General features: G+C 36.5%; 1 protein-coding gene across 2 annotated transcripts in view; it reads right to left on the bottom strand.

The window, feature by feature from the left end:
• The window catches only part of SCAPER (S-phase cyclin A associated protein in the ER), a 161,919-nt gene that overhangs the window by 27,663 nt on the left and 106,566 nt on the right, over nucleotides 1–27,690 (bottom strand). For both annotated transcript variants that reach the window (XM_035899552.1, XM_009643932.2), the window contains exons 24-26: nucleotides 19,433–19,556; nucleotides 10,455–10,684; nucleotides 6,977–7,132 (exon numbers count right to left, since the gene is read on the bottom strand). In XM_035899552.1, the coding sequence (XP_035755445.1) occupies nucleotides 6,977–7,132; nucleotides 10,455–10,684; nucleotides 19,433–19,556 (510 nt within the window). The remainder of the gene's footprint in view (nucleotides 1–6,976; nucleotides 7,133–10,454; nucleotides 10,685–19,432; nucleotides 19,557–27,690) is intronic.

The following is a 27,690-nucleotide window of genomic DNA, read 5'->3' as shown; positions in this document are numbered from 1 at the left end:
GCCTGGAAACCATACCAAAATCTTAATTTTTAAACTCTGTGGTATTTAAGTGAGTGTGTTTGAATGGAGTCAGCAGAGACTTCCTGAACCATCACCTGGTCCTGCCAGCCCTGCCTTTACGTACAGATTCTCGCTGCATGTCGTGCTGGCACGTGAACCCGGCTGCAAGTAAGGAACGAACCTGGATGGCTGCAAAAGGAGGGCAAGCTAAGACAGCTCTGGGACCACCTCTGGGCATTTCTACAGCTGTGGTTTGTGTATCTGTGGACTCCTTAGTATTCCTCACTTTAAAATAGTTTCTGATGTCCAATTATTTATTTTGCAGTAATGCAGTAGCCAAAATGTGCTAACCGTCACTTAACCACACTTAAGTAACCAGAATGTTTATTTCCACAGTATCACATGAGAGCACAGCTCCCTTTGCCAACTAGTATTTCTTAATTTCAATCGTAGCTTTTTCAACAGAAAACAGAAAAAAAACCCCACTTATGGTCAAATGATAACCCCAAATTAATTACTGCGTATGATACCTCACAGAATTTTTGGTGACTATATGCAAAGAGAAGATTGACCAATTTTACCAAAGGTTAAAGTTAGCTTGCTTTCAACTCTCACTCCATCATTATTTTTAAACAATTCCATATGAAAAAGCTTACATTGCTGGATGAAATGCTTTTACCATTTTGTGCTGCTCTGGAGCAGTGAATGAATCAAAATATACATAAAAAAGTCAATTGTAAAATAACTCAAAATGCAAGAATTATTTTTTTCACAGAAAAGACCAGGAATTTTAAAGTTATACCATAGGACAAGGCTGTTAAAAAAAAATATCCGTCTTCCAGGTTTGGTGGACTGAAGGAACTGTTAGAAATGTTTATTTTGATGTTGTCTATATTACAGTTAACATGTATATGAACAGGCTACTGGTTCTTGTTGGTTTTAGCTGTCAGTTATAATCACTTTAAGCCTAAATGTTTACAATAAAAAGGTAAAAGATGTTATTCATACAGGTTGTGGGCTTTAAAGCAGAAAAAAATGTATACGAGATGTTGGAAAATAAAGCACAAACCTTTGTGTATGCTGCTTTGAGTGATTTTGGTCAAGTCTGTACAACAATGGATTTCATACATTTAGCAGATTTTTAGTCCATGTCAAAGGTAAGCCCAGTGAAAATTCAGTGATAACTATCAGGACACAGACTGAAGTAAAAACCAGTAAAAAAAAATCTAGTATCATAAAATGATGACATCATACAAGAAATCTAGTTTTTACGTAACTAACGTTAAGAGAGGAGATTCCTGTGGATGTACCTCCTCTTAATTCTATTTAAAGAAGCTTATTCTCTCTGTCTGTAACAGCTACCCAGGTAAAATAGTCAGTATGGACAGAACCCCTTCAATTAATCATGGAGGGGAAGCAACACTTACAGGATTTTTTATGTTGGCTTATATAGCTGGGAAAACAGATAGGCTTTCAAGCTCTATATCAAGTCTCTATATTTAACACAGAAAACCGGGCACGTATTTACATTACAGTCAAAAACCCTGCAGGATCTTTAAAAGAAAGGTTTAATGAAATGCAGAGAATTTTCATTATAGGCTGCCATTATAACTTTCAGCTTCTGCCATCGAGGAGTCTCAGGAATTAGTATGGGGTTTATGCCTTACAAAAAAGGTTTAAGAATTTAAAAACGTGGATATATCCATCACAGGAAAGAAAAGACACTAAACAGTGGTACTGCATTGCTTAAAATACACCACTATTTATTAAAAACAGGAATTCAATGCAGCTTGATGAGAAACAGCATACTCTGCAGAACAAGTACAAAACTACAATTTCTCCAAGCTTCAATATGAGCAAACTGTTTATATCTGAAAATATATTGTTTTAAAAACTGACTGAGCTAACAAGCAGACAAGCCTCTCTAAGGGTATACATTGTAATGTTTGTATATTTGAAATATATACTCCTGATTAAAAACATGGAGCCAAATGGAAACATGAGTTTTCAAAAGGCTTAGAATACAGTCGGGGGGTGTGTGTGTGTGTTATTAAGATTTTAAAACTATCAACTTTTTGCTTTTAATTATTTTATTTAGAAAAAGATGTCAAAATAAAGAGGCAAAAAAGTAACAGAAGTAGTATAAAGAAGTATTTAGCACCTGCCAGACCTTCTTATAATTCACGCTGTCAAGCTAGGAATCACAGTACCGTGTAAAAGCAATGATTTGAAACCTTTTAGTAATTTCAAGAACAAGTTTTAGTTAGTTTACAGTACTTGCTGGATCTGCTGTCTGTTGGAAGTGGTGAGAAGCACAACCAGTGTTCAGGCAGACTTGCATCTGATTCACCATCCAGCAGCCAAAACAGACATTATCTTAATTACTGTAATAAAACTGAAAACAGACCAGCCTACTTCCTTGCGTATCTGTGACATGACAGTCACTATTTTCCTGGATCAAACCCTATATATCTGCAGCTTTCTGCCACTGCAGCTTGTAAGCCACAACTTCATTAGCTGCTGGCACAGATTTATATGTATTCCACTACTGTTTTGAGATAACGTATAACAGTAACAATTCAGCTACTGCTATGACATTCTATCTTCCTAGATTAATGAGGGAGCTTGCAGGCATTTCTTACATCACAAAAACAGCAACATTTTGAAAAAAGTTGATGTCCCAAGAAGCTACATGATTTGAGGGATTATTTGCAATATTCTCCTTATGCACATCTCACTTCCCTCCCCATGTCTGTGTTATTGCTAGTCCACCTTACTGCTCTTAGGGGAACATTCTTCCTTAGTGATTAACCCTTACACTGCACTACTGCCAATAGTTTCTTCCTACTGTCTACATTGACTCTGTGGTTATTATGAATTTCTTCATTCATACTAACAGGCAAAAGCAAAATAAGGCCATTATGTATAATTAATAGCCCTCCATAGAGTAACAACTAAATTTCTTGGACAGAAATCTTAGTTCCAGAGACTTACAGGGAAAAAAGGGATATAGATTTGATGAACACTGGGCAGGCCAGGAAAACATAAGCAAGACAGGAACATAAGCGAGATCCTTGCTATGCTGATGAAGGACTTGCCATATATTACTTAGTCTTCACTCCTGCTTTTAGGGAAGGGTGAGCTGGGGCAGCATGGCCATATTTTTACTAATGCTCCTTGCATTCCATGCCTGCTCATTGTTTTCTGTCTTGTGTTTACAAGCCAGGCATGTTCCATGTGTGTATTCAGGACTCAAGGGCCCAAAACAGGCTTTCTATCTCTCAGAGTTACAATAATAAACGCTGGAAAACAAGGCTGTCATCCTGAACATTGCTACTGGACATCTGAATCGGACACAAATTGCAAGACAGATTTGTATGACTACATAAACCACTGTTATTTTGCATAAAGTCTATTTAATATTTTGCTTTATTTCAGGTTAATAAAAATGTCTCTGTTTTCAATTCTGGCTACTGTCACCCTTAATGATGAGCAAAAAACAGTTAAGCATCATCACGACCACAATTTTCAAGCCTAAGTATCAAATGTCAGGTTCATCTGTTGCTCAGCAGAGATAGCTCGATACTCAGATGTGCTGCATTTTATGAATTCTCACTATATAGAATGAGGGACAATACTCTATTCTCAGCTCTCACACATTTTTTTTTAACTCAGCCAGGAGAAAGGAGCTCTCACCCCCATTGCTGTCAATGGATGCAACATGGCAAAAGGAAAATGACATCTCCAGTTGGAGGTCTCAAGTCACCCTCACTGATTCTCACTGTATAACAGATGAGGGTATAAAAACTATAACAACAAGGTTCACATGGGGTTAAAAGTTATTAATATTTTAAACAAATGATCTTCTATATGTATTAGACAGTGTTTGGAAAATGTCCTATTACATCCACAGCAAAACTTCAATTAAAAGAATCAATTTAGCATTTATTAGCCAGTACAAAAAAATGATCATTTGAGAAGTAAGATCAATATCAAAGTTAAATCTTTTTAAAGACCTTGACCATTAATGAAAAGAAAATCCGTCTCTTATTATAAGATATGTTTATAACATGTGTTCAGAATGGATTCCCTCATTTCAATAACTTTTTATGATGTTAAAATTGAGAATCCTCCAATTTATGTTTCTACATTAGAAGACTGTCTTTTATTGTGTCTAACCCCATGATTTTGGACTTTTTTTCCTAAGTCTATCATGGGAATAAAAAAAGTATCTTAGTTCATGTCTTAAAATTTTATCAGCTACATTATAGCAACCATCCACCTCATCTAATACTTAATGCTAACATACATATATGATACAATTTGTGGTTGTGACATCTTGCCTGATGTAGAGGTATGTGCAGGTAGGTACTTGACTGAGATCTCTTCCCTGCCCATAAAATTATTTTCTATGAAGTAACTGTCCAAATAAACACTGGGTATCAATTCAGAGCTTAGTTTAGAAACATTCTGCTAAATTTGGGAGTTTATGAAATGTTCTTGTGAGGCAGACAGGAAAGTCTGAATTGACAGCTCTTCCTATCTTGGAGCTAACATACTTTGTACCGACAGGACAGGATCTCTTAATTGTTTAAAGCTTGAGTTAGGGTATTTAACTTCTGGCCCTCGGGGGATATTGCAGATTACAGTTGCAGTGAAGTTCGTAACAGCCTGGTGGTGTCTGAAAGCAAAGGAGGAGGATCACGCAGCGCTTGGCCTTTCCTGGCTCATAAAGGATTTAATTGTTGCAGGCACTGCAGATGGTTTCCAAGTCCTGAGCTGGCCCCGGTGTGTTAACCACCCCACGTCTACTGTCCTACCAGCTTCCCACTATGCCACTCGGTGGCACAGCATGCTAAGATCTGTGCACAGGATAAAGACCACTGTACAAAAAGACTCTAATGCATTTAATATGGAATGGCAACTTTTTATATGAAAAATAACAGCCTGAAGTAGTTCTATCAGAAAAAAAGCAAATTAATTCTGTGGTCCCTATGATCACCACTGAGGAGCATACAGAAGCTCCCAACCTGGAAACAGTCTATATAGGAGAATATATCAGACAATTCAAAATGGCTCTTGCAACAATGATGAAAGCCTGATACTATTTTGGTAAAGCTTCTTTTGATCCTGCAGTGTCAGAGCACTGGTAGTACTTACTTGACTTTTTTCCTCTCAGTAACAACTTCAAAAGTATCATGATGAGAGTGGTTAGTGACAGAGGAGTATAATACATCACGTTTGTTTGGTGCCTAAGCATGTATCAGCTGAATTGGAGAATGAGAAATGCCAGATTCCGACTAAATAGGCTGCATTGCCTCCTCCTACTATTTACCACGAATGAAAGAGGCATCTGTATTTCTCACAAAGAGAGGCCACCTTTTGTGCTGCAGATCATGTAGCACACAACATGTATTACCATATTGTGACGTATTTAATAATTCTGTAAATCTGAGCTCTGTTTCTGCCACCTTAAATCTGTGTTTGGCTATACCTTTTTCCATTTAAATCACCTTGAACACTAAGGACTTCTGTAACATGACAGAATTACACTCTGCATTCAATTCTTAAATGAGAGTGGGCTCAGGTGATGAAAGACATTTAATTTGAACTGCCCTTCTAATCAGTCCACCAAAGCTTTTGATCTAAAATTGACAGACAACAGTTTTGAAAACTCCAAGTTCATTCCTCTCATTTCTTTTCATGCTCGAATGAACAATCCGGCCTGGAAATTGAGAACAAATCAGCACCTTTGGATAAAATCCAAAGTGTTGCTGCTATATGCAGGTAGTAAGATCAGATACTTTTTGGTGTAACTGTGAAGAAAAACGCGCAACCCTCCGAAATTATTATTCTGCTACAAAGCACAGATGTTCTTGGAAGAAGTACTTGCCCAGTACTATATTATTTTGGGGTGCAAAGATCTCTATTATTTGGGTGAAGTATGTGCCTGCTTGAGAAATTGCAAATACTCTATTACTCACTCCTGTAGCTAGAACTGTTATTACACTAAGGGAAAGGTGATTTTTTTTTTTTTTTTTTAATTGTGCATTTGACTTCTGGCAGCACTGTTCTGGAATGTAAAATGCCAAGTTGGCAGCTTTCAGAAAGGGAAATTTCAGTAAGTTGGGATGGTCTCTTTGGGCTCATATTTCTGGCAGTTCTTTTTCCATGTGCCTGTGTCCCTGAGTTACCAGCAACAGCTCTTAGCTACAGCTTTGTTTCTTATTTTATGTTTTATTAGCTCCAGTTTTTCAATCCTAGCATCGTTCTACCCTTTAGGAATTCATTGTAAAGTTCTGTCAGCCTTGTCTTTTCCTGAAATATGTAACAGTCTAACGGTGGTATGTTCTAGTATGTGCACCCCAAAGCTCTGAAATTTTGACTCTCTCAGTGTCATGCTGTCCGACGCTGTAGATTATGGAAGTCCAGATTTGCGGGCAGGCACATACCTCATGCTCACTCCCCACAACCCTGGTTAGGTTATGAAGACAAACACTTTGCATTGGAAAATTCCCTGACAAATCTTGTAATACTTTTCTTTACAGAAAATATAATTCCCTTACTAACAGTGGTATTTTAAAGAATTAGGCTGCTCTAGAGACAAATCAATTACGAGTTGATTTTAGCTGATCATAAAATACCTCTTGAAGTCCTTAGGACTAGACACTTAAAATTAGCAGTGATAAAACCCTCTCTGTAATGATGAGTAAAGGAGATAAAGTTTGCAATTCTGATAAATGACTTACAAGAATCAAGACTCAGTGCAGGTAACTAATTACAGTTCAATGGTAAAAGGGTGAGCAGAGTGAATTTCCTGCACTGTTTCTTTACCAGTTATTCCTGTGCGACCAAGAACAGTTCTGTTTAACAGCCTCATCAGAATGCTTGCTTCTACGAACGTGGTGTTGGCACAGGGCTACAATGGCTGCTGCCTGATGAACATGTGTAGAGATGACAGACCAAGTGCACCTACCTTCCATTGACAGCAAAACATAGTTGACATATTCCATGCAACACTGCCGTGGCATTTTGTAGAAAAGTTGCTATTTTGGGATTCTCATCAACAGGGCCTTGAACGGAAAGGAAACAGCAACACAGCTTGTCTATCAACCCTATGTTCACCACGTAACTAGAAACAGAGGAAAAATTGTGTTACAAAATAGTCCCGTGCCAGTTTTGGTAACTTTGCAAAGGAAGTCATTTCTGTTTCTCTACTACCAAACCATACAAAATGCAGGTTGTGATTACTTAAATACTCTTTCTGAAAGTGTTCAGTAAAACAGTTCAAATTACAATAACTTCAGATCTGGCTCTCTGTAACTATCAGTAGTTTTTCTTAAGAGATCTGTCTGTCGTAGGATAATTTGTATTATACTGTACAAGAAAGATGAGCGTAAATGTTTATTTTACCATACTCCTAGAAGGACAATGGAATTTTGCCATAGTTAAATGATTTATAATAATCTTGATAGCTCTGTAACAGCACGATTTCTTTTCAGCATGAAGAGATAAACTTTGTAGAACATACTAATTCAAGAAGACAATGATGTTACCCAGATAACGTTTTATTGCAATATGTAGATCATAACAACTACTGCCCAGTTGCTGGGTTTTTTTTAACTTTTTAAAATATATGCAACAGTTAAGAGACTAACAAAACATGCAGGTAACAACCTTCTACCATCAGTATGGAAGGATCAAGATCATAAAGCCTCCTCAGGAGCTCAACCCAAACTCAATGCCAAGAAAACCATGCTAGTGACATTTTTTTTTGTTAAATGAAAACTCCTCTTTCTTTTTTATTATCAGAATAGATCAGATCATCATTGCTGATCATCAGACCACTGCTGCTGAAGTTTCTTATTTGAATTTCTAACAGCTTGGGAACCTACACCAAGAAATTTGCTGTTTGTCCCTGCACCAAGATCTCTCTGTCCACACCAGGTTCTCTCATATTTTGATCATTATCAGCTCCAGTTAAACTGTGCACATAGACAATTTTTCTTCTGTGTCTCTTTGCTGATATCAACTAACTTCACATACTTTCCTTTTTCTACCACAAACATTCAGCTTCTCAGACTTCACTCTGTCTCAGTTGTTCATTCTGCCGACTTATATGACATCAACTTCCTCTGTGGAGACAAATATCCTGCTGCAATCACCTCCTCCTTCTCTTTACCCTCTAATTTTCTTTGTACTTCCCTCCACTCTTATCAAGTGGGAGAAACTCCTTGTCAAAATCAGAACTGCTGTTATATCCTGTGCCCCCACTCGACTGAACAGACAGGAGGAACCAATTGCTTTCAGACACCATCAACTGATTCACTGTTTTTACACTGACAGTCCATACTAAACCATCCTGTTATTAATATTACTCCATCCCACCAGCTGTTCTTTCTACCTACTTGTCAAATCCACTTGCTAGAGATTGCCCCTTTCAGCGTAGGCTCCTTGAGAAGGGAACACCACTGACTATACAGTTCCATAATGTCAAGACCGCCCTGACTTGACAAAGTATGGAACATCATTAAATAATAATGATTCTAGTAAATAAATAATACTGATTAGGTAATGCTTGTCCCAGGAGCTGTACAAGTATTTATTAAAAACAACTATTCCCTCACATATCTTACAGCCTGACTTTGAAAAACCAGGGACTTTTAAGATTAGGAAAAAAAAAAAAAAAAAAAAAAAGGTCTCCACTTTTCAGACAGTGTTGTTGCTCAGACTCATTTCTCTTCAGGGCCAGAAGCTAGACTTTCTGCCAAAGTTTGCCCTGCTGACACAAAGCTTTTGGAAGCAATGAAAGTAATTAAGAATAAAACTACAGTGAATATAAAGCAAGAAGTCTGACTGCAGTATGAAAGATTTTTAAAGCTGCTGAAGTATAGCAGTTAAAAACCTTAAAGACACATGAAAGTTATTAATTGCACACTCATTGCTCAGGAAAGTTTGATTTGTCTGTTCTATTTAGCAACATGAAAGGTTACCAGCATTAGGTTTCTTGCAGATTTTGATCTAAGCAATCCACCTGATCATACAGGTGATAAGCAAGCTCTCCCATAGTAGCAGAATAACTCCAGGAACAGAGCTGGGTGTTAGATATATCACAGTCCCAGAAAAATGCTGAGTGCTAGAAATCTCTCTGTGAAACAGGAGGGGAGAGGAAGAACTAAAATACAACTAATACTGACAGATGATTACTCACAAAATGGCACAACCATTCTCATCAATATTCTCTTCCTTTTTCCCTAAGAATATCTCTGCAGTCTGACTGACACCTGCAAAACATGTTCATTGTCCCCTCTCCTTTACCCCCACACCTGGATACAAAGCAGCTGCTCTTTTGGCAGAGAAGAAATGGATGAGAGTTTTCAGTCTACTGGGACTATTCCTTAATGGTATCCGGAGACAATGAGAAAACGCGCGAAGCACTCCTTTCCCTGAAGAATTGAGCATATGGACAAGTGGAATGTCAAAGCTCTGTAATCTATTGCCTCCATCTCCGAGTCTTTTTACCTATGGTAGCATAGTTCCAATAACTTGGCTACCCTTTTGATACCCAGACAGTGTGAAGGTAATTGTTGTTTATGTATCAGGTCTAGTTGTCCAAAATAGAAAAAAACCTAGCACTTTTATTTCAACTTTCCTCTTTCTTCCCCCATCTTCCTAAAACTCTCATTTAATCAACTCCAAAAGGACATATGATACAATGACCTGGAGGTGAAAGATTCCCGTTAATAATAGAATTTGTCTGGTTTTCACTAGTTTAAAATGCCCTCTCTCTTCTTTTTTTCCCTAATTGTGCTATTACCTTGTCATCATGCCTTTCATTCTCCACTTATAACCAGATCCCCTGAAGTGCCTCAGGTGAGGGACCTAGTGGGATTCTCATGTATCTTATCTTAAGGGTATGCTTGTGCTTGGCCCAGTCAGTGTCAGATGTCTGTTCAGCACAAATATCAGTAAGCAGACCTCCCACCCTCCTTGTTTGGGGAGAAGGCAGGTTGCGTGAGAACAATAAAGTTTTAGAGGTCACTGGTATCTATGACAACTATTTGTTTTGCTTTCCTCCTCCAGCTGTCTTTTTTCTATCCATCAGCATCATACCAGACTACAAGGTTGGCACAGAGAATTGACAGAAAATAGTGAAAATATGGAAGCTGACTCCTAGGTAATTAGGAGAAGAAACTGACAGAAAGGACACAAAACCCCAAGTTTTTAAAAAAATTAAAATTAAAAGACTTGCTTTTCTGTATTTCTGTTTTGGCATTTTTTGAGGAACATTTTTATTTGAGAACATAGCATTTCAATAGTCTTCTTGACTACACACCCAAACTACTCTTACTAAGTTAAGAGTTAAAGCAGTTTGTTCCCTTCTTAAATCATTAGAATTTTCTTTCCCTGTAGTAAAGAAGGTTGAGAGAAGTTTAATTTTTTTTTTTTTTAACCTGATCAGGTCTTGGACTCTGCTGTTGAAGGCTTCCACTTGAGAGGATTTACTTTTTACTTCCTGTAATATCTTCAGTGCAATAGAGTGGTTGTTTCCATCTGGGAAACTGGAGATTAGACATCTGAAAATCACAGCAGTTATCCTCAGAAGTCCTGTTGTTAAACCTTCAAATACCTGCTTATTTGCACTTCTGCCTGAAGTAGCATTATGGTCATCTGGAACACTAACCTAAGTAAAGAGAAAAAAAAGAAAACACATCCACAATTCAGTAGAAATCATCAAAGTTTGCAGAAAAACACTTAGAAAGTTGCATGTGAGTATATAAAAGATAATAATAAAGTAACATATTCTAGCAGTACTGATGGACATTAAAGCATCTGAGGTACAAGAAAAGGTTTATACCCCTTATGCAGATAATACAAGCTGAAACAATAAATCAAGTCAAAACAGTGTTTAGTGTATGAGAACTGAAGGAAGCCAGATAGCAGCACAGTATTTCATTAGCATTATTGTGGTGTTCTTAGGCATACACAGGATTTTGATGAGTCACTAGCAAAAAAACCAAACCTCTTTTCTTTTAACTTGCTTGTGAATAAACGAACTACTGAGATGGTTCATATTGATTACTACATTGCGTTACTACAAAGACACATGAAATGTCTAGGATACACAAAGCACTCGATAATACAGAGGAAAGAGCTCTATTTTCTGTGGAAGGAATAGCATTTATCATTGTATGATAATCCCCTACTTGACTTTGGAAAAAAAGAATGTACCGTCAAAAGGCTACTCAACAGTGTGAGTCCTAAACAAACACTCCTCCAAAAGTGAGCATTTTGAAAGGCAAAAGTTCTTGTGACACAGCAGGTACAGCTGTGGCTCTTCACAGAAAGAGACAATACACTTTGCAGGCAATAGGAATGACCTTTGCAAGGAGATCTAAACCCCAATGGACTTTCTTCTTACCAGAAAACTAAAAAAAACCCAAACAAAAAAAAAAATCACAAAAATATTATCCTGAAGTAAGTGTCCTTCCAAAGCATGTTATGTGGAATTTTAATGTTAGAAAAATTAGAGTTTTTTACCAACAAAAAGTGAGATTGATTGTGATAAAACTCAAACCATCACTAAGAAAAAAACCCAGTTGTATCTGGAACAGTACCAGCTTGTCCTTAGCAAGCAGCATGCTGAAGTACCTGAGCAGTAGGCATAAACAACCCATGGAAGGGCAATGGAGGTGCTACCTGGTAACAACGGCAAAGGGTGTTGGCCAATACAACATTTTTCCAATCTACAAGGAGGTATTCAGTTGTGCCACTGAGCTTCTGCATTCAGAATTCAGAACAAATTCTATTACCTGCTGAGGTACACAAAGAGGGTAATGCACCGCTGTTTTAAGCCAGCGATAGACGCAACCTTCACTGAATCGAGACCAATGAATTACAGTGGTTCCCCTTCATAGCTAAAAAAGCCTGCAAGAGAATTCTCTTTTCCTAGTTAAGTGCCAGCACTTCTCAGTAGAGCAGTTTACTGCTAAAGCTGACCCGAAGTAGCTAAGTATTGCAAAGAGCTAAGTACTCCTCAAAGGCAAGAAGACCCTTGAGGCAAGGCTCCAAGTCTTTCTTTGATTCACATTTCTCTTATCCATCTTTTTCTCAAAAAGAGAGAGAACTGCTAAATATTCCACAGTCTACAAAACCAGAGAGAGTCCTGATTTCTTAAAAAAATAAAAGGTTAGTTGAAGTAGAAATTTCTGCCAGGGAGGAAGGGAGGGAGATAAAAAAGCCCTACCCTGACTGAATCTGATGAGAAAACTCCTTGGCAGGGGAGGAATAAAAAAACCTAAGGAACTATCTGGGAAGACAGACAGAATTGCATAAATTCTACGGCACAACCTGACAAACTTGTCATAAAGGATGATGTGAGTAATATAGTTCTAAAAGAAGCAATGGGAAATGTTTTCTACACACAAATCTCAAATCGGGTATGGAGCGAGCCTGAGCACTTTAATGGACACCTTCACATTGTAACTGCTCAGGACAGCAGGAAAAATGCGTCACATGAATAAGGCTTGAACATCGCAATATAAAACGTCACCTGGTGACTACTGCACTTGTCCATCAGATGTCAGTCACTCGTCAGTCATGTCAGAAGGACAACAAGCAGTTGTCTCTGAACAGAACTCAGAGGAACAGAATCTTATTTTTCTGTATCATTAAACTAGGGCCCACTCCTGAAAAAAGGCAGTAAGTTAAGACATATAATATGTAAATCTGAAGACAAATCTATATGCAGGAAGGAAATCCTCATGGAAAGTACAATTTTTTTTAAAATTTTATTTTTTCATTTTTGCAGCCCAGGATAATTTAAATCAGATGAAATACTGTTTGACCATAACAGGGCAGAAAGTGAAGTGTGCATGGAAGTCCTGCAGTTTCACAGGAAGAACACTGCACAGACGCATCGATCAGGACACGGGGCTCCCAGGTACATTCACTGTGCGTAATGCTGCTGGACTCCACATAGCAACAGACCTCTGTGGAGGCACTTCTATGAGACAGTTTGAGGCTTTCAACACCGTAATTAGTGATCAATATTGGCTGAAATTTTATTTTCATTCCAGGTTAAAATCATTTACACTTGGTATACGCAAGCGAGGGCACAGAAGATCATTCCTCCCAGTATAGGTATCAGAAGGGATTTAGTAACACTTGGTGACAAAGAACAACATGAGCATTTCTTTATTATTCATTAGCTCTGAGCCTTGTGTTGGTACTTAAAACTCATTGTAATAGTCTGTTTCTGGTGACGAGCCAAGTGAGCAAGTGAGAAGTCTTTAGCTGCTTACTCAAGTTCAATAGGAAAAATAATATTATGTTGCTCCAGTAACTTCTGTTGACTAAAATAATTCATGCCTGATGATTCTAATTGCCTACTGAAACAAACGGATTAAGCTCTGCAATGTATAAATCAATTTAAATTTGGCGACTTTGTACTAGGGACACCAAGTTTTAAAAATTCCTAACAAATGCTACTCACTGCTTTTTCACCCAAGAAAAAAAAATATGTATAACTTGTTTCTTAAAAGGTTTAACAATATTTTGCAGCAGAGCCTTTCACTTGCTGTAATGAACAGTACCATAAACAGATGATGTGTATTTTTTTCTTCTAGTTGAACATACAGATGAGAACCGTATTTTCTAAGTATATAGCACAAGTTTATGCTTTAATATAAAACTGTTCTTCCTAATTTGTACAATAAATAGATCTGGCACGCTTAATACAATCATTTATTGCAGAGCTGATTTTTCATATTTGATTTTTGGGGGAGGTGTGTGCTTGTACTAATATAAAGTGAGAACAAATGTGTGTTTTATACTGTGTATGTCAAAGAGGAGATAGAAAGAAACACTTTTACAGAAAATGGATAAATCTGAATTTAATTCCTGCCTTTAATATTTTCCACTTATATGAACTCAAATGAGTGACAGAAGATGAGGTCTTTCACTGAAGAAGTAATTAATGGGATAGTGTGAAAATGTGTTGAGATTTATGTTCAAAATTAATTGGGGTGCTTGCAGAAGTGATGTATTACTTCACTTGTTGATTATTATATCAAGCAAGGGGGTAGGAAATCTTAAGATTTAATAGTGTAATTATGAAAGCTTTCAAGCTCTGGTTTCTTTGTGTGGATTATACAAGGAGTTAATGATATTCAGAGAAATGGTATTTGTTGAATATGGGCTTTGGATGAGTAAATATTAAAGCATTCCACATTTTTATTTCTGAGGTTTAATAGGCTTAACAGTTTAACTGACACAAATCTACAGGTTCGATTACACTCTTAAACTAACTTATCAAGTAATCGGTATAAAATATTTTTAAATCACAAAGGAAAATCAGGAAAGATGTCGCTATTGGTCAATTATTTGACACATCTGACATCTCAACGCTATTTTAACATGTATGATGACTGTCTGTGTTGGGCCTAATCAAGACTCCTGCTTTCTTTATATCAGGTCTTGAAGCAGAACGCTCTGATGACTGGATTCTCAGCTCTGGTACAGTCTCCATACAACTGTTAAGCCATTCAGCAGAGAATTCTCCTTATGTAGGGATTCCCTTGCTTGTGCAGAGCTGCCATAAGCTCTTCAGCTCTGCCCAGCATCTAGGACTTAATCCTGCAAGATGCTGAACAATATGGCCCCAATCCAGTAAAGCACTTTGGCACACATTTAATATAGCTAAAAATGTTACTCCATTCTAATTCATGTCACCAAAAGTACCTCTGCATATCAGAGCACTTTTTTTTTATGCTAACAAAAAACCCCACCACAACAGTTTCCAGTTAGCAACATAGAGCTCTGTCACTAGAAAACTCATTTATGTTTGAAATTCATTATGTATGAAAACATTTGTCTCATAAAAAGCATAATCTTTCACAGCCATGAACAATTATAAAAATAGAGCTGCTAAACCTACGTGGAAAGTCTTCAAACCTTTTGAAGCACCCAATTTCTGTTCATTTGGTTGCTTACGTTGTATTCTTCTCCCATTAGCAGTGGTGATTTTGTGCTTCTTGCATGTGTAGGTCATCGGGCTTGCCTCAAAAATGTTCTGGAAAATGTATACTTTCAAAATAGTATCTACAGCATGTCAGACTTCCACATAGTAACTAGTGAACTAAAGAAATGGAAACGGCCTGGGAAGTCTATGGGCTTAAGATGGTGCAGATGAAGGTTACACTTTTTAAATTCCCTACCCCTAGATACTTTCATATATTTCTCCTACCCCAGCCCTATTTTCAAGATTTACTACAGGATTAACACACCGGCTTCCTTCTGAAGCAAAACAAATTTTGAACAAAACGTAAGCTTTTGGTCTTTTAAAAGTTATGTTATTAAAAAGAAAGAAAAAGACATGAAGTTTTTGTGCCTTACACTGCCAACACTGACTGATTTGCATTAGATATTACCTGATCCACAGAGCTGACATCTAACCGAGGTACTTTTTTGCCTGCCTTGGTAATTCTAAATTCTGGTACTCAGGTCTCCAACTAGACCCAACACCAGAGGGACAGCAGGTTTTTTTAGATCTCTTGGTGACCTGGAAGGTAGAAACAGCCCAGACAGTCTTGTTATTAGAGGGCAGGAATAGCGTCAGTGCCACAATGGCTGAATGCTATGAGACCGAAAGTAATTTCAAAATGGACCAGAACAGTTGAGAAGCATGGATCTGCCTGTGATTTTACAATTCTTGTCATAATGTACAAACATAGTGCAAACAAAATGAAGCTGCCTTACTTGTGGCACAGAAGATTCAAAACCTGACCACAGGTTAAGAAAGTAGCAGCTGGGATAGGATGCATACTGTCATTTTGAAGCACCCAAATTAAATGGCAGCACATTCCAGTGAAGAATTGGTGGAGAAAAACTTCACTGTGACTAGAAAGCCAGATTAACTTAAACCCAGCCAAAGTGATTGTACTTCATGAGTACAATTTCATACGCCATTTGCCTGCATTAGAGTCCAGATTTAAGCACTGTATTTCAGAGAAGAAAAATGTAATGAGCAACTTACTTTTGATCTCTATGTTTGTTTGATCTCTATTTACATTGCAATGTTCATTTTACATGTTTTTATGTTCACTAATGATGTTTTATTTAGAATTTTCAGATATTGCGCATTTAAAGATTGCTTTAAAAAAATAATCATAGTGATCCAGTTTGAAATTTTCAAAATCTCAACCAGAGCTATAAATGGCAACCAAGTCTGACAAGTCAGACTGCTGGGGAGAGACTGGCAAGACTTTTTGGGTTTTTTTTTTTTTTTGCTTTTCAATTCTGAAATCAAGCCTACATGTTGCATGTTTACATAAAATTATCTACTTAAAGCAAAAAAAATAATCTGATTCTAGCTTTTAGCAATTAATCTTAAACAGAAAGAAAAAAGCCTAAAAATGTTATTGCGCATGCAGGATATTAGCAATAATGCACATGAATAAACAAAGTGCTAGCAGTGGCTATCTTGAGCTAGTAATTTGCAGTTCTGTGTAGTACGCAATCTGAAAATGAAGCAAGAAAGAAATCCATGCAATTTTGCATATTTATGTTAACACAGGAATATAACAACAAAAACATCTCAATTTCTAATTCTTAATGAGTATTGACTTGCATTATGCTTTAACTGGTAACAGCAGGTATGCTATGATGGGAAAGACCTGAATGAATGAACAAAATGTAAGAATTTTTACTGGACAAGGTGGTCTTGTCCAGCTTGTTATTCTCAAAAGCTGTTTGAAATTTCCCTTTGATCTATCTGAGAACATGTAGTTAGAAAACAAACTGTCATGCTTTTCTTATCATGAAATCACAGAAGGACAGGTATCCAAAAAAACCGAACCCCCCCTTGTCTGTTTACTAAACAGATAAAATTATTTACAAGTGCAGGCACGGACATATATGGTACATATATATATATTTCTGGCTTTTTCAGGTATCTTTATGGTAAGTACATGACAGCTGTCACTTGACTAGACCCCACCCCACCCCCAAATAAAAAAACTACCTTTACACGCTTATAGCTCCATGTAGTTATTTGTTTCTCTCAGTGTGAAACCTTCCAAAACACAGAATTAGAACAGTTTTCATTATTTCACAACTATCTTCTAGGTACAAGAGACAAAGACAAGCAGAGCTAGCAGTCTGTAGATAAATGAAGTTACAACGAGAGCACACGACTTCGGTGAATGTAGGTGGGAAGGTTTGATCCATTAACCCCAGAAATCAGGAGCTGGGCTACTACTGACCTCAACAGACATCGCCTTAGGCATTACCTGAGCTGCTGAGGAGGCTAAGAAAGGTAAAATGGTAACTAAAGCCTACAGAAGGTTTCTTACCAGTCTGTTTATGTATAAGATTATGGAAAGTCTAATCAGGACACTTCTAAGAATTAAGCCGGGCAAGCTTGATGTCACAAAAAAAAATAAGAAATACACTACTTTTGTTATTCTATCATTTCCCATTGGTACCAAGCTTTCATTGGAGAAAAAAAAAATTATTTGAAATATTATAAAAAAAATATTTTTAGGAGAAAAATATTACACCTGCGTAAAGAAAAACAAACATTTTGTCACCAATGAGAAGTGATTGTTTTAAATTTTATTCTTTAAAATGCATAGCTCTGAGTTTTAGCAAAAGTGCATTTGGTTTTGATGAATAAAACCAAAACTAAAACCACATTAAATTGGCTGGAAGTAAGGTTCATACTTGCTATATTTAAGAGTATATTCAAAGGTTTCTCAAAACTGGATTCTTTTTGTTTCTGTATTTAGCAAATATTAGCATTCTTGTTTAGCAATTTGTTAAACCCCTACAAATATACGTTCTCATTTATTACTTCGGGTATTACTTGGGGTTTATTTTCCAACAGTAAGTGGGAATAGGCACGACACAGGCAAAGGCAGCATTATACAGCTCACCAAACTAGAAATACTGCAGGGAGTTAAGTTCTTTGGAGGGGTGCCTTTTAATATTTTGGTATTCAGAGCTTGATCCAACTGAAAAAAGTGCTCTCCATTTGTCCATTTCTTTTTTGTAAAAAAGGAAAAATTCAAACTTGATCTGATTTATTATATTTTCAAGAGTGAAAAAAACAGGGTTAGAAGAGCAGCACTGTATTTATTTTTTGTACTTAAATACATATTTCAGGGAACTAAGAAGATATCCTAGTTTAAGGGCCAATTTTGCCTGAAGAGAACATAAGAGACTTTATGCATAGGAAAGAAAAGTCCACTGTGGATCATGGGAAACATTAAGCTTTAACTACAGTTTTGCTGCAGTTTGAGGGTAGTATTTGGCAACAGACTGAAAACAGCTCTCAGTGTAGTAAATTTTTCTTACCTAGTATCTCTGATCTCTAGGTGGCCAATATTTCTGAAGAAATACCCTTTGTATTTCTTCAGGAAAGTGCAGGTTGTTTGCACAGTGCTACACTGAGAAAAGGGAAGGTGTTTGGCATCAGAATGAATCTCGTCACTTGTAAAGTGCTGAAGGATTTCATCTCTTGTGTAATTACCCACGGAGCCTGTGCTCTGGCTCACTCTGCAGAGAGCCAGCAGTGTTGTGACTGGCCCAGCACAATACACACACCTTTCACTAAGTATATTTGAAATCTAATACCTGGAATCCTCTTGGAAAGATTTGGTGAAGAACAATGAGCTGGCAGCTACTTAGAAGAGAATGCACAGGTTGCATTTGGGTTTTCTTTGTATCAAGGACCTTTGGACTATCTTTTTAAAGTGTTCATCAACAGTCCTATGGCTTGTGGATTCTAACAGCATCATTTAAATTATTTAAAGTATGTACATAACTTTTCAATTAACAAACTGCTTGGCTCATGAAAATACATACACACAATTTATAAGTAGAAAACCAAGACTAAATATCTTATGATAAGCAGGTCACTATGAATTAAAAATGAGTTTTCAAATAAAATATTTAATGACATTTCAAATTAAATGAAACATTGGAAAACTAAAACTTTCGCAGTTAAGGAGTCCTGCCATTTAAGCACTTCAGGAAATCAAACTGCAGCAATGGATTGACCTGGCTTATATTCCCAATACTGAAACACACAAGAATCAAACACACATGGACAACTCATAATATTCTATACTTTAAATGTTATTATAGGGTGAATTAAAGAAACAAAACCTCAGAAAACATTGAAGATAGAAGACTGTTCACTCACTAGAGTTCCTGGTACATATGCTTTTGCAGAATTTATTAGCAGAAGCAAGTAAATCCGTGTGTATAGAAGTATAGCAGGTACAGTTACCAAATACATACAATAAAAGAATATTATTCCTTTGAGCATTTATTCTCGTATATCTCCTGGCGTTCTTATAATCTAAATACTCTACTATGTTTGTGAAGCATACAAAAATTTCTAAATTTAAATAGGTATTTTACATACCGTAAACTGGTGTATCAACAGGTCCATTAGAAAAGTGATCTTATTACTAAAAAGAACATAGGTGCAGTTTTCTGCACAATTACTGCAGGTGAGGCTGTAAGCATTTACTGCATTGCAGAATGACCTAAAAAATAAGAAGAAAAGAAGAAGAAAAATAAGAATGCTACCTTTTCTTTGGTAAATTAAAAGCAAATCAATGGAAGCATATTGCAAAACAACCTTTCAGCAATTCACATTTGTTTTCTTAAACTTGGGATTCCAAACAGAACTAAAAATTTACATGATATCAATTCAGTAATTAATAGCTTCAAAACAGTAAAGCCATACTTATCAAAAGTCATGCATTGTATGGCTACCGGACTCTTCCATATTCAAAACTGTTTTCATCTAAGTAACATGTATTGGAATATGCAATTTTGAAAAGTCTGAGCTTTTCTTGTGATATGTGATGTTACAGGTATTTTCATAAGCATAAACATGCATATATGTGCATTCTCAGTAAATTCATACCTGCATTCTTAGTAAAAACCTAATATAAATTATGGGTGTACTAATTTTGTTATTTGGATATATATAATATTCTTTTCTTGTGGCTTATAGTTCTATCACACAAATAATTTGGGTATTAGGTTCCTTTCCCAGCACAACCTTCAAGAAAAAAACCCCGTATGAAGTAATGCACAGTAATTCACAGTATACCAGGACCAGCTTTTGAGAGAGGGTCTTGTGCAGCGCCTGTGAACTAATGCAAGGTATGGAGAGGCTCGAGTAGTCTGTACTGAGCAAGCAAAACTGAGGAGGTGGAATTCCTGTCTAGAAACTTCTACTGACACGCTGTGAACCACTACTGTACGGAGCCTCTACGTGTTAGTGTGTAACTACAATAGCATCAATTGTCCTATACCTATGGCTGGTGGGAAGAGGTAAGAGGTTTGTGACAGTACGAACAAAAAATCATAAACATGACGAGTGACAGAAAGCTCCAGATATACAAAACATGCCCAATTATTCTTTGCATCATGTGCAGTAATTTCCATCTGCTCCAGTTAATGTGTTCTTCTCAAAACAGGATTTGCAGGGAAGCTGGGACCAGTCCTACAGAAAATACTCCCAGAGAAAATAAATCTGACCATGGATAATACTATTTCAGAATAAACACAAAATTAATTTCTTGAACTTCGCTTACTATGAAAGCCATCACTGTTACTATACAAATACACACACAGACAGAGAACACAACTGCATCATAAATATATACAATAATAAATAAAGATGGCTGGAAGTTCAAGTTGTTTGTCTAAAGTAAACCAAAAGAAAAAAACCTTTTACTTTGTTGGGTATTTTTAACATCTGAAAAAATGTGACTAAGTTCAAATAAGTTCCATAGAAGAAAATAAATTGTGAGCACTGTCAAAAGGTCATACAAAAGTGGGACCGCAACAACTACAGAAATCATCCAAGCTGGTATCCAACATAACAAGCTGCAGACTAACTCAACATACTTATAAAAACAGAGTTGAGTTTTATATCTTAATTTTCTCTTAAAATATTTTTTGAAACAAGAGTTATTTACATAATAAGGAAGGCTGCTTTACTGATTGCTGTGTTCATCGCTGTGGCATCTGATTACTTAGCATGGCTCCCCAGAGTTGAAATGGAAGCATCTTATATACATACATTGTATTTCTCAAGCTAGGAAAAGCTGGAAATGCTCAAAGGCCAGAAAATTTACAGTAAAATTTTTTTCATTTCTATTTCTGGATTGTCTTTTCTTCAGCTTGAGAAATAATTTTTAATCTGAAAAAGAAGCCTTACCTTGCTTGCTTTGATCTGTAAAAGCATGAAGAACATTTATACCTTCCCTTTGGTAATATTTTGAGTATCACCATATTACCAGTTATATTAATTTGACTATACTGGTAATTAATTTTACTCTACTGCCTAATCAAATGAGTTTCAATCTGCAGTTCACATGATATGAAAACAACATTAAATCATTACTTATTGATCAAGGGCAGGTTACTTTTCACCTATTTCACCTAGTTTTTACCCTACAAGGCTAATACCTATACAAAACTGAAGTAGCATGCTTCATGTGCATTTTTTAAAACCTACCTTGCAACAGGATTCTCGTTTGCTATCCTAACTAGATAAAGGTGAAAAAAATTTTCATTAGGCACCTACTTTTACTTTTCATGAAAGATTATTCCTCTGTGCAGGTGTGTTTACAGGGAGAGAGAGATACGGAACTTTATTGGTAGTTTCTATTTTCAGTTAAGAAAATACTTAAATCAGTATCTGTCATTTTATCAGCTATTCTAAAATAAAGATTAGTTCTATTTAAATAAAAACATTATAATTTACCCAAAGTGCCAAATATGGACTTGGTAGGTGAACTTACAATTTTGAGAGCATTTCAAAGTTTCTGAGGCGATTTAGCTAATTCACTGCAATAATGTTTTTGATATATGGGATTCCTAATTCCTAGGAGGATCATTTATTTTACATTTGAAAACACAAAACCTTCCCACTTTATACACAGAACAAATTCCACTGTAATAATGCATCATGCTTTTGTATTTCCCAACTGAATCTCATGTCAGAAAAAGTACTTGCATTTTCAGAGACTCAAATAATGCATTTGAAAAGGTGGTGTAAGCAAATGGATGTCGAATTAATTTTTCACAACAATAAAGAGGGTTCTTTTAATTGATAACATAAGCTTGCTAACTATGGTTTGTCTAAACACATTCTAATCACGGCACGCTCTGAACTGTGACTCAGTTCCATGATTTTTTTTTTTTAATTCAAAATTGGAAGTGTCAGCACAGAAGCTGTCCCCAGGTGGTTCACAGTGTTAAATGGCAGATTAAAGACAGCACAACTAATTTCTTTACTTTAATCTTATTAAGGGAACAACAGCTGTCAACTGTCACCATTTCTGCACAAGGCCTCTGAGACAAGCACAGGGCTGGCAATGTCAAGCCAGAACTTCATTTAACCACCAGTTAAACTCTCCGGGATGAAAAACTCGATTCATTTCTTATCATTTTTTACCCTGTTGGAAGCTCTAACTGTTCTTAATTCCAAAACTTTTATCTCAAGAGATATCAAAATCAGTCGAAACAGTAAAGTATGAGCCTCATGTAAAGCAGCTGTTTATTGATTACTGATGTTGCTCTAAACTTTGTATCACACCCACAAATCAGCTTTAAAGCTATGTTAGACAGCATGTATACTCAAACCACATAGTAAGTCTGCCCTCTGATGTAAGGCTTTCCTCTAGAGTAAATCCAATTATAAAAACACTCATTATGGTACACAAACTTTGATCCAAAAAAGAAATCAGTCTTTAAACTAGACAAAAATATGCATCTGCATGTTGTATTTATTTTACATGAGTACAAAGAAATAGGAAGAGGATTCATTTTAATCAACATCTTCAAGCCAGATCTCAACAGTTTATACGTACGTACGTGATTTTCTTTTATGCTAGCACATCTCCAATTTCCTCAGTCTGCCTGATACAAACAAGTTCCCAAACTGTAACTTTTGTTCAAAATACTGAGGCAGCAACAGTATCCAACCACGCAAACCTAATCCACCAAAGTGCACCAGGATACGTAGGTGAGAAGTCACAACTTTTGCTTTATAAAAATCAAGGCATCACCAACATGTAATAACTAACCTGTTTCAAGTGTAAAGCCTTTTAACATTACTTTCAACTTCTGGAGATTGTAAGTGAATGTACTTTGATTATCAATGAAGAAAATAACCCCTAAAGCTCAATTCTGCAGTGAAATAATACAAAACTAAACATTATCAGATTTAGGTTGAGTTAATTCAGTAGTGTATTTAAGAGCCGAGGTGAGAAGAAGTGGGAGGTGAGCTATTACTGAAACACAGTGCACAGAATGGCTGTAGAGTGGAATGGTTAAAAAACCCACCAAGGTAAGAATACAACAACAACAAATTTTTTTTAAGGTAAAAAATACCAATTTTAAGTCTTGAAGACTATACAGGCCCTTATGCTGCACTCACGGGGCCTATTACACCATCAGGAACCCTCGAAGTTTCATAATCAATTACTATTTTGTCTGTTTTTTACATGATTTAAGTATGTCTGCTTAAAAAAAGGGCTCCAGTTGAAGTCTAGTCACAATTTATAGAGAGAAAACAAAATTCAGCACCAGTTCTCCCTCAAGACACTTCCAAAACCAGACTGGACTTTGACTCTGAAATGTTACTGTACTTATGAATAAACTACTGCATGACAAGTGACAATCAAACAATTTACCCCCATGTTTACAGGTGTGATAGAATCTGAAAGTCTTCTACAGAAATTCTCCAGCCCCTGGCTTATCAATTGTTTCATTGCGAGATCCAGCTCTCAACCCAAAAGTTTCCCAACAGTTCGCAGAACTCCTTTCAACAATAAAACTTGTTCCTGTATTGCGCGGGAGGGCAATATTGCTTTATTCTTGAGTTCTGTGAGCTTTAAATCCAACTCTGAGCCAGACAGCAAGGATACATCATGGGAAGAGACTGATGCTGCAGGTTTCAGATGTTGAACTTGCAAAGAGGTCATTCTCTTTAGAGTGACTTTATGTCCTTGTACCAATTGCTAGTTTGCAATCAATGTTTCTCTAGTGGGAATAACCTTACAAGAAAATAAGAAAGCTTGTTTTGCACTTTATATAAAAAAATTTGTGAACGATCCTATAGAACTGCATGAACAGCAACAGTGCAGCTTAAGAACTGTATGCTCATAAAACCAAGTAAAAATCACAAAGAACAATCTATAAAACCAGTTCTCATCTCAAAATAATCCTTACTGAAAAAAGTATTTTGTATTGATGCCATCCATAATATTATGTGGGCACTACTTTCTGCTTTTTACATATATAAATATGGTTTGAGCTTTTTGACCCTGATAATATTTGCTTTGAACAAATGATGCAAGAAATTGTACAAATAGAGAAGATACGTTATAATAAAACTGACTTTGATCATGTCTTCACTTGTAACAAAAGTCCTCCTTTGTTCCTAAGGCTAATTTCTATTTAAAAATGCTGGTCACCTAAGGAACAAAAAGTATGTTACAGATGCTAATTAAACAAACCCTACAAACCCCATTTGTTAGCAGATCTGTTACTATTTTCAAGGCCAGTAACGTATCATGGCACAAAGGGGCTACATGAGTTGCCCATAGCAAATATGCAAGGCAACACAGGGGATGAGAATCATCTTCTGGTCTTCATCTTAAGTCATTAAATTGTTTTGCTGTGCAGTTCCCGTTTGCTTTCCAGTAGAAGCATAAGCAAAATACCATAAGAATCTGAAACCCCTTGAAATTCTGCCAAACAGATCTGTATTCTGTGGAGAACCGAACAAATTCAGGAAAATTACAAAATGCTACTTTAAGAAATAACATGACTGGACACTAATTTGTATGTTAACGCCAATAATAAAACCTACTATAATCCATTGCTTTCTCCTTTTCTTTTTCAGTGATTTATTTGAAGGGGAGAAAAATTGTCCCAACACCAAATGTATCATCTATCTCATAAATGTCAAATCTTTTTCACAGCATTTGCCATCCTGCTGGTCTAACTACCAATCTGGACAGTAGTACAAAACAACAGGCATATTGTTAAATCTTCTGGTAATAAAGCTTTATCTTGTAGACATGGGATTAAAGTTCTGAGCTGCACCATACTGCCAGGATTTTGGAGAAAGAGAGATGTAGATAATAGCCCATGTAATCTCATCACCTACTTGTAAATAGCTTATCCTCATCACAAAACAACAGACAAATTCCCAATTTAAGATGAATACAAATGGTTAAACGTTGCAAGAACACACAAACAATCTTAACTACAGTAGTGTCCTTTAGCAAAACACGTTTGGCTAGGGGAAGACTGGAGGGCAATTAATGAAAGGTCTTAATTCAACTTTAAGCAAAGAGAACTGCTGCTTTGCTAGATTCAAAGTTTAAGAAGTCATTTCAAGCTCATTTCAAAAATCAAATGAGGAAAAACATGGTACAAATTTTCTTCATTTAAAGAACTAAATATATTTTATGATTATCCTTTGTTTTCGAAACTGCCTTGAACATTCTGTATTTAAAGCAACACATTTGAACTATTTCTCTTAAATACTTCAGTGAGACCATATAAGTATGCATTAACATGGCATCTTCAAACCAGCCATGTTTGTGCTTGTTTCTAACTGGCTCATAGGAAGTCCCACCCTCTGAAATAGTTGCTTGCTCTCAACAGTTGAGTTGCAGGTTCCACAAAAAATATGATCTTCTCTATCAGAAAGAACACAGAAATAGCAGTAGAGGAAATTCTGCATCACATGCAGTGACACCAAGTTCACTGTGATGCTTTTAGCAGACCCTAGACTCTGCAAGGGAGACTCAAGCGGTTAGACTCTTGCAGGCAAAAACTGCAGGAGCAGTTAGCTCTACAGCAAGATCCTGTGCCAAATTATGTGCAACCTTGACATAGAGCTTCCAAACTGCAGTACTTCCTGATGCCTATAAACCTCTCTACTTGGTTATGTTGTCACAAATGTCATGAAATAAAAAAACAAATGCAAAACATACCACCCAAATAAAATGAATAATGTGGACTTACAATATTTGGGTCTATCAAGAAATGGTGAAGTTATGCAGTAACTTGCATTTTCTTCTGGAAGAGTTAAGCTTTTGTCCAACATCCAAACTCAAGACCAGCTAACAGTAATTTTTGGTACAACTCTATTTTGTAAGGAAGAAGGCATCTGCAACTTGAATAATTTATGAGAAAGAACTTATACTTGATATAAAAATATTTAAAACAAGCTCACTGCATCAGCTACTGATGGATTGTCTTACAATCCAATGACTAAAAGAAGATGGATGTTTCTGAAAAGGGCACAGTCTAGTGGAAATTCTGATGCCTTTACAGAATTTCGTTTTATTATATTTTTCATCTTTACCTGAAAAATACACTTTCCATATAGTCATATAAAGAAGCAGTTAGAAAAACCTGCATATCCAGAGTTTCCAAAGGTGAAAAGTATCAATGTAGAGGACTCACATGAAGAATAAGGGTAATTTACAACCCCAAGTTTCAATTTACTATTTGTATTGAGAGATTTCTAGGGGCAAACCAACCAGCTCTTTTTCCAAGAAAGAGGCTTTCAACATTTCTACAAGGTAGCACAGTTATAGTCAGTATCTCTTCACGAACTCATCCACATGTTTTGACTACTAGACTTTGTCCCCTGCACCCTTCTGCCTAGCACTGGTTGCAGACTGGGTTCAGTTTGTCACCCAGGACCTACGAGAGCAGCTACCACCTGCAGCAGGCTGCTTCGCTGCTTCTTCCTTCTTGCGTAGCTGCATCCACGGCTGGGCTTATCCATCCCGTTCAATGGGGATGCTCCCAGATCACTAAGTACAAGCTCAAGCCCATCTCTTCCCTGGGTAGCACACACCCTCACAGAGCTACGTATATATATATATGGCTGTCACATGTCTAAAGAGATAGAGGCATTTATGAGCCTGGAAGCCAGCATTCAGGACAATATCAGTTAAAATATTCACTTCTCACCACTGTACAAGTTAAGGAACAGCTGTCCTGCATAAAAAAGTCATATGGGGAAAGAAATTTTTTTTTTTAACTTTGTATTTCAGGGGCTTGAAGCAGAGATTTTCATATCTTCAGCATACTTGTAAAAGCCTGGTCCACCAATTATCACCTTCTCTACATGCAGGGCATGTTGATTAGTTACTCTATTTTGATAAGACATTCAGTTATTGGCTTATACATAGTACATTTAAATTGGTCTTTTCTAGTGTAGCAATTTATCTTCGTTGCAGTCAAAAATCAGTTATTCCAACTAATGTTAACTGGAGACTGCAATTTTCTGTAAAGTTGAATGAAATGCTGTATTTCAGCAGTGGAGCGAAGTTCTTCAGTAGATTTCTTAGCATACAAAGCTGTCAGAATAGTTTATATTAATCTCTTTTCTGCCCTGATATTTCTTAGGAAATACAGATAGTTGAAAACGTGTTAATAAAACAATGTTTAAAGAATTTTTGAAAGGTTTAAAAGTTCTTTTTATAGTTCAGTCATGAATAGGCTCAGAAATCTGAGAAACCACTTATGCTGGTCAGAAATAGGTATGAGATAGTAACTGTCAGAGAGTAGAACCTGATAAATCCCCTCAGAGTTTTTTTTTCTGTTACACAAATGTAGCTGACA

Source organism: Egretta garzetta, unplaced genomic scaffold (genome assembly GCF_000687185.1).
Source record: "Egretta garzetta isolate BGI_Z169 unplaced genomic scaffold, ASM68718v1 scaffold287, whole genome shotgun sequence".
Classification (NCBI taxonomy): Eukaryota; Metazoa; Chordata; class Aves; order Pelecaniformes; family Ardeidae; genus Egretta; species Egretta garzetta.
The sequence above is the reverse complement of the archived record's forward strand: the minus strand, read 5'-3'. Positions and strand labels throughout refer to the sequence as shown.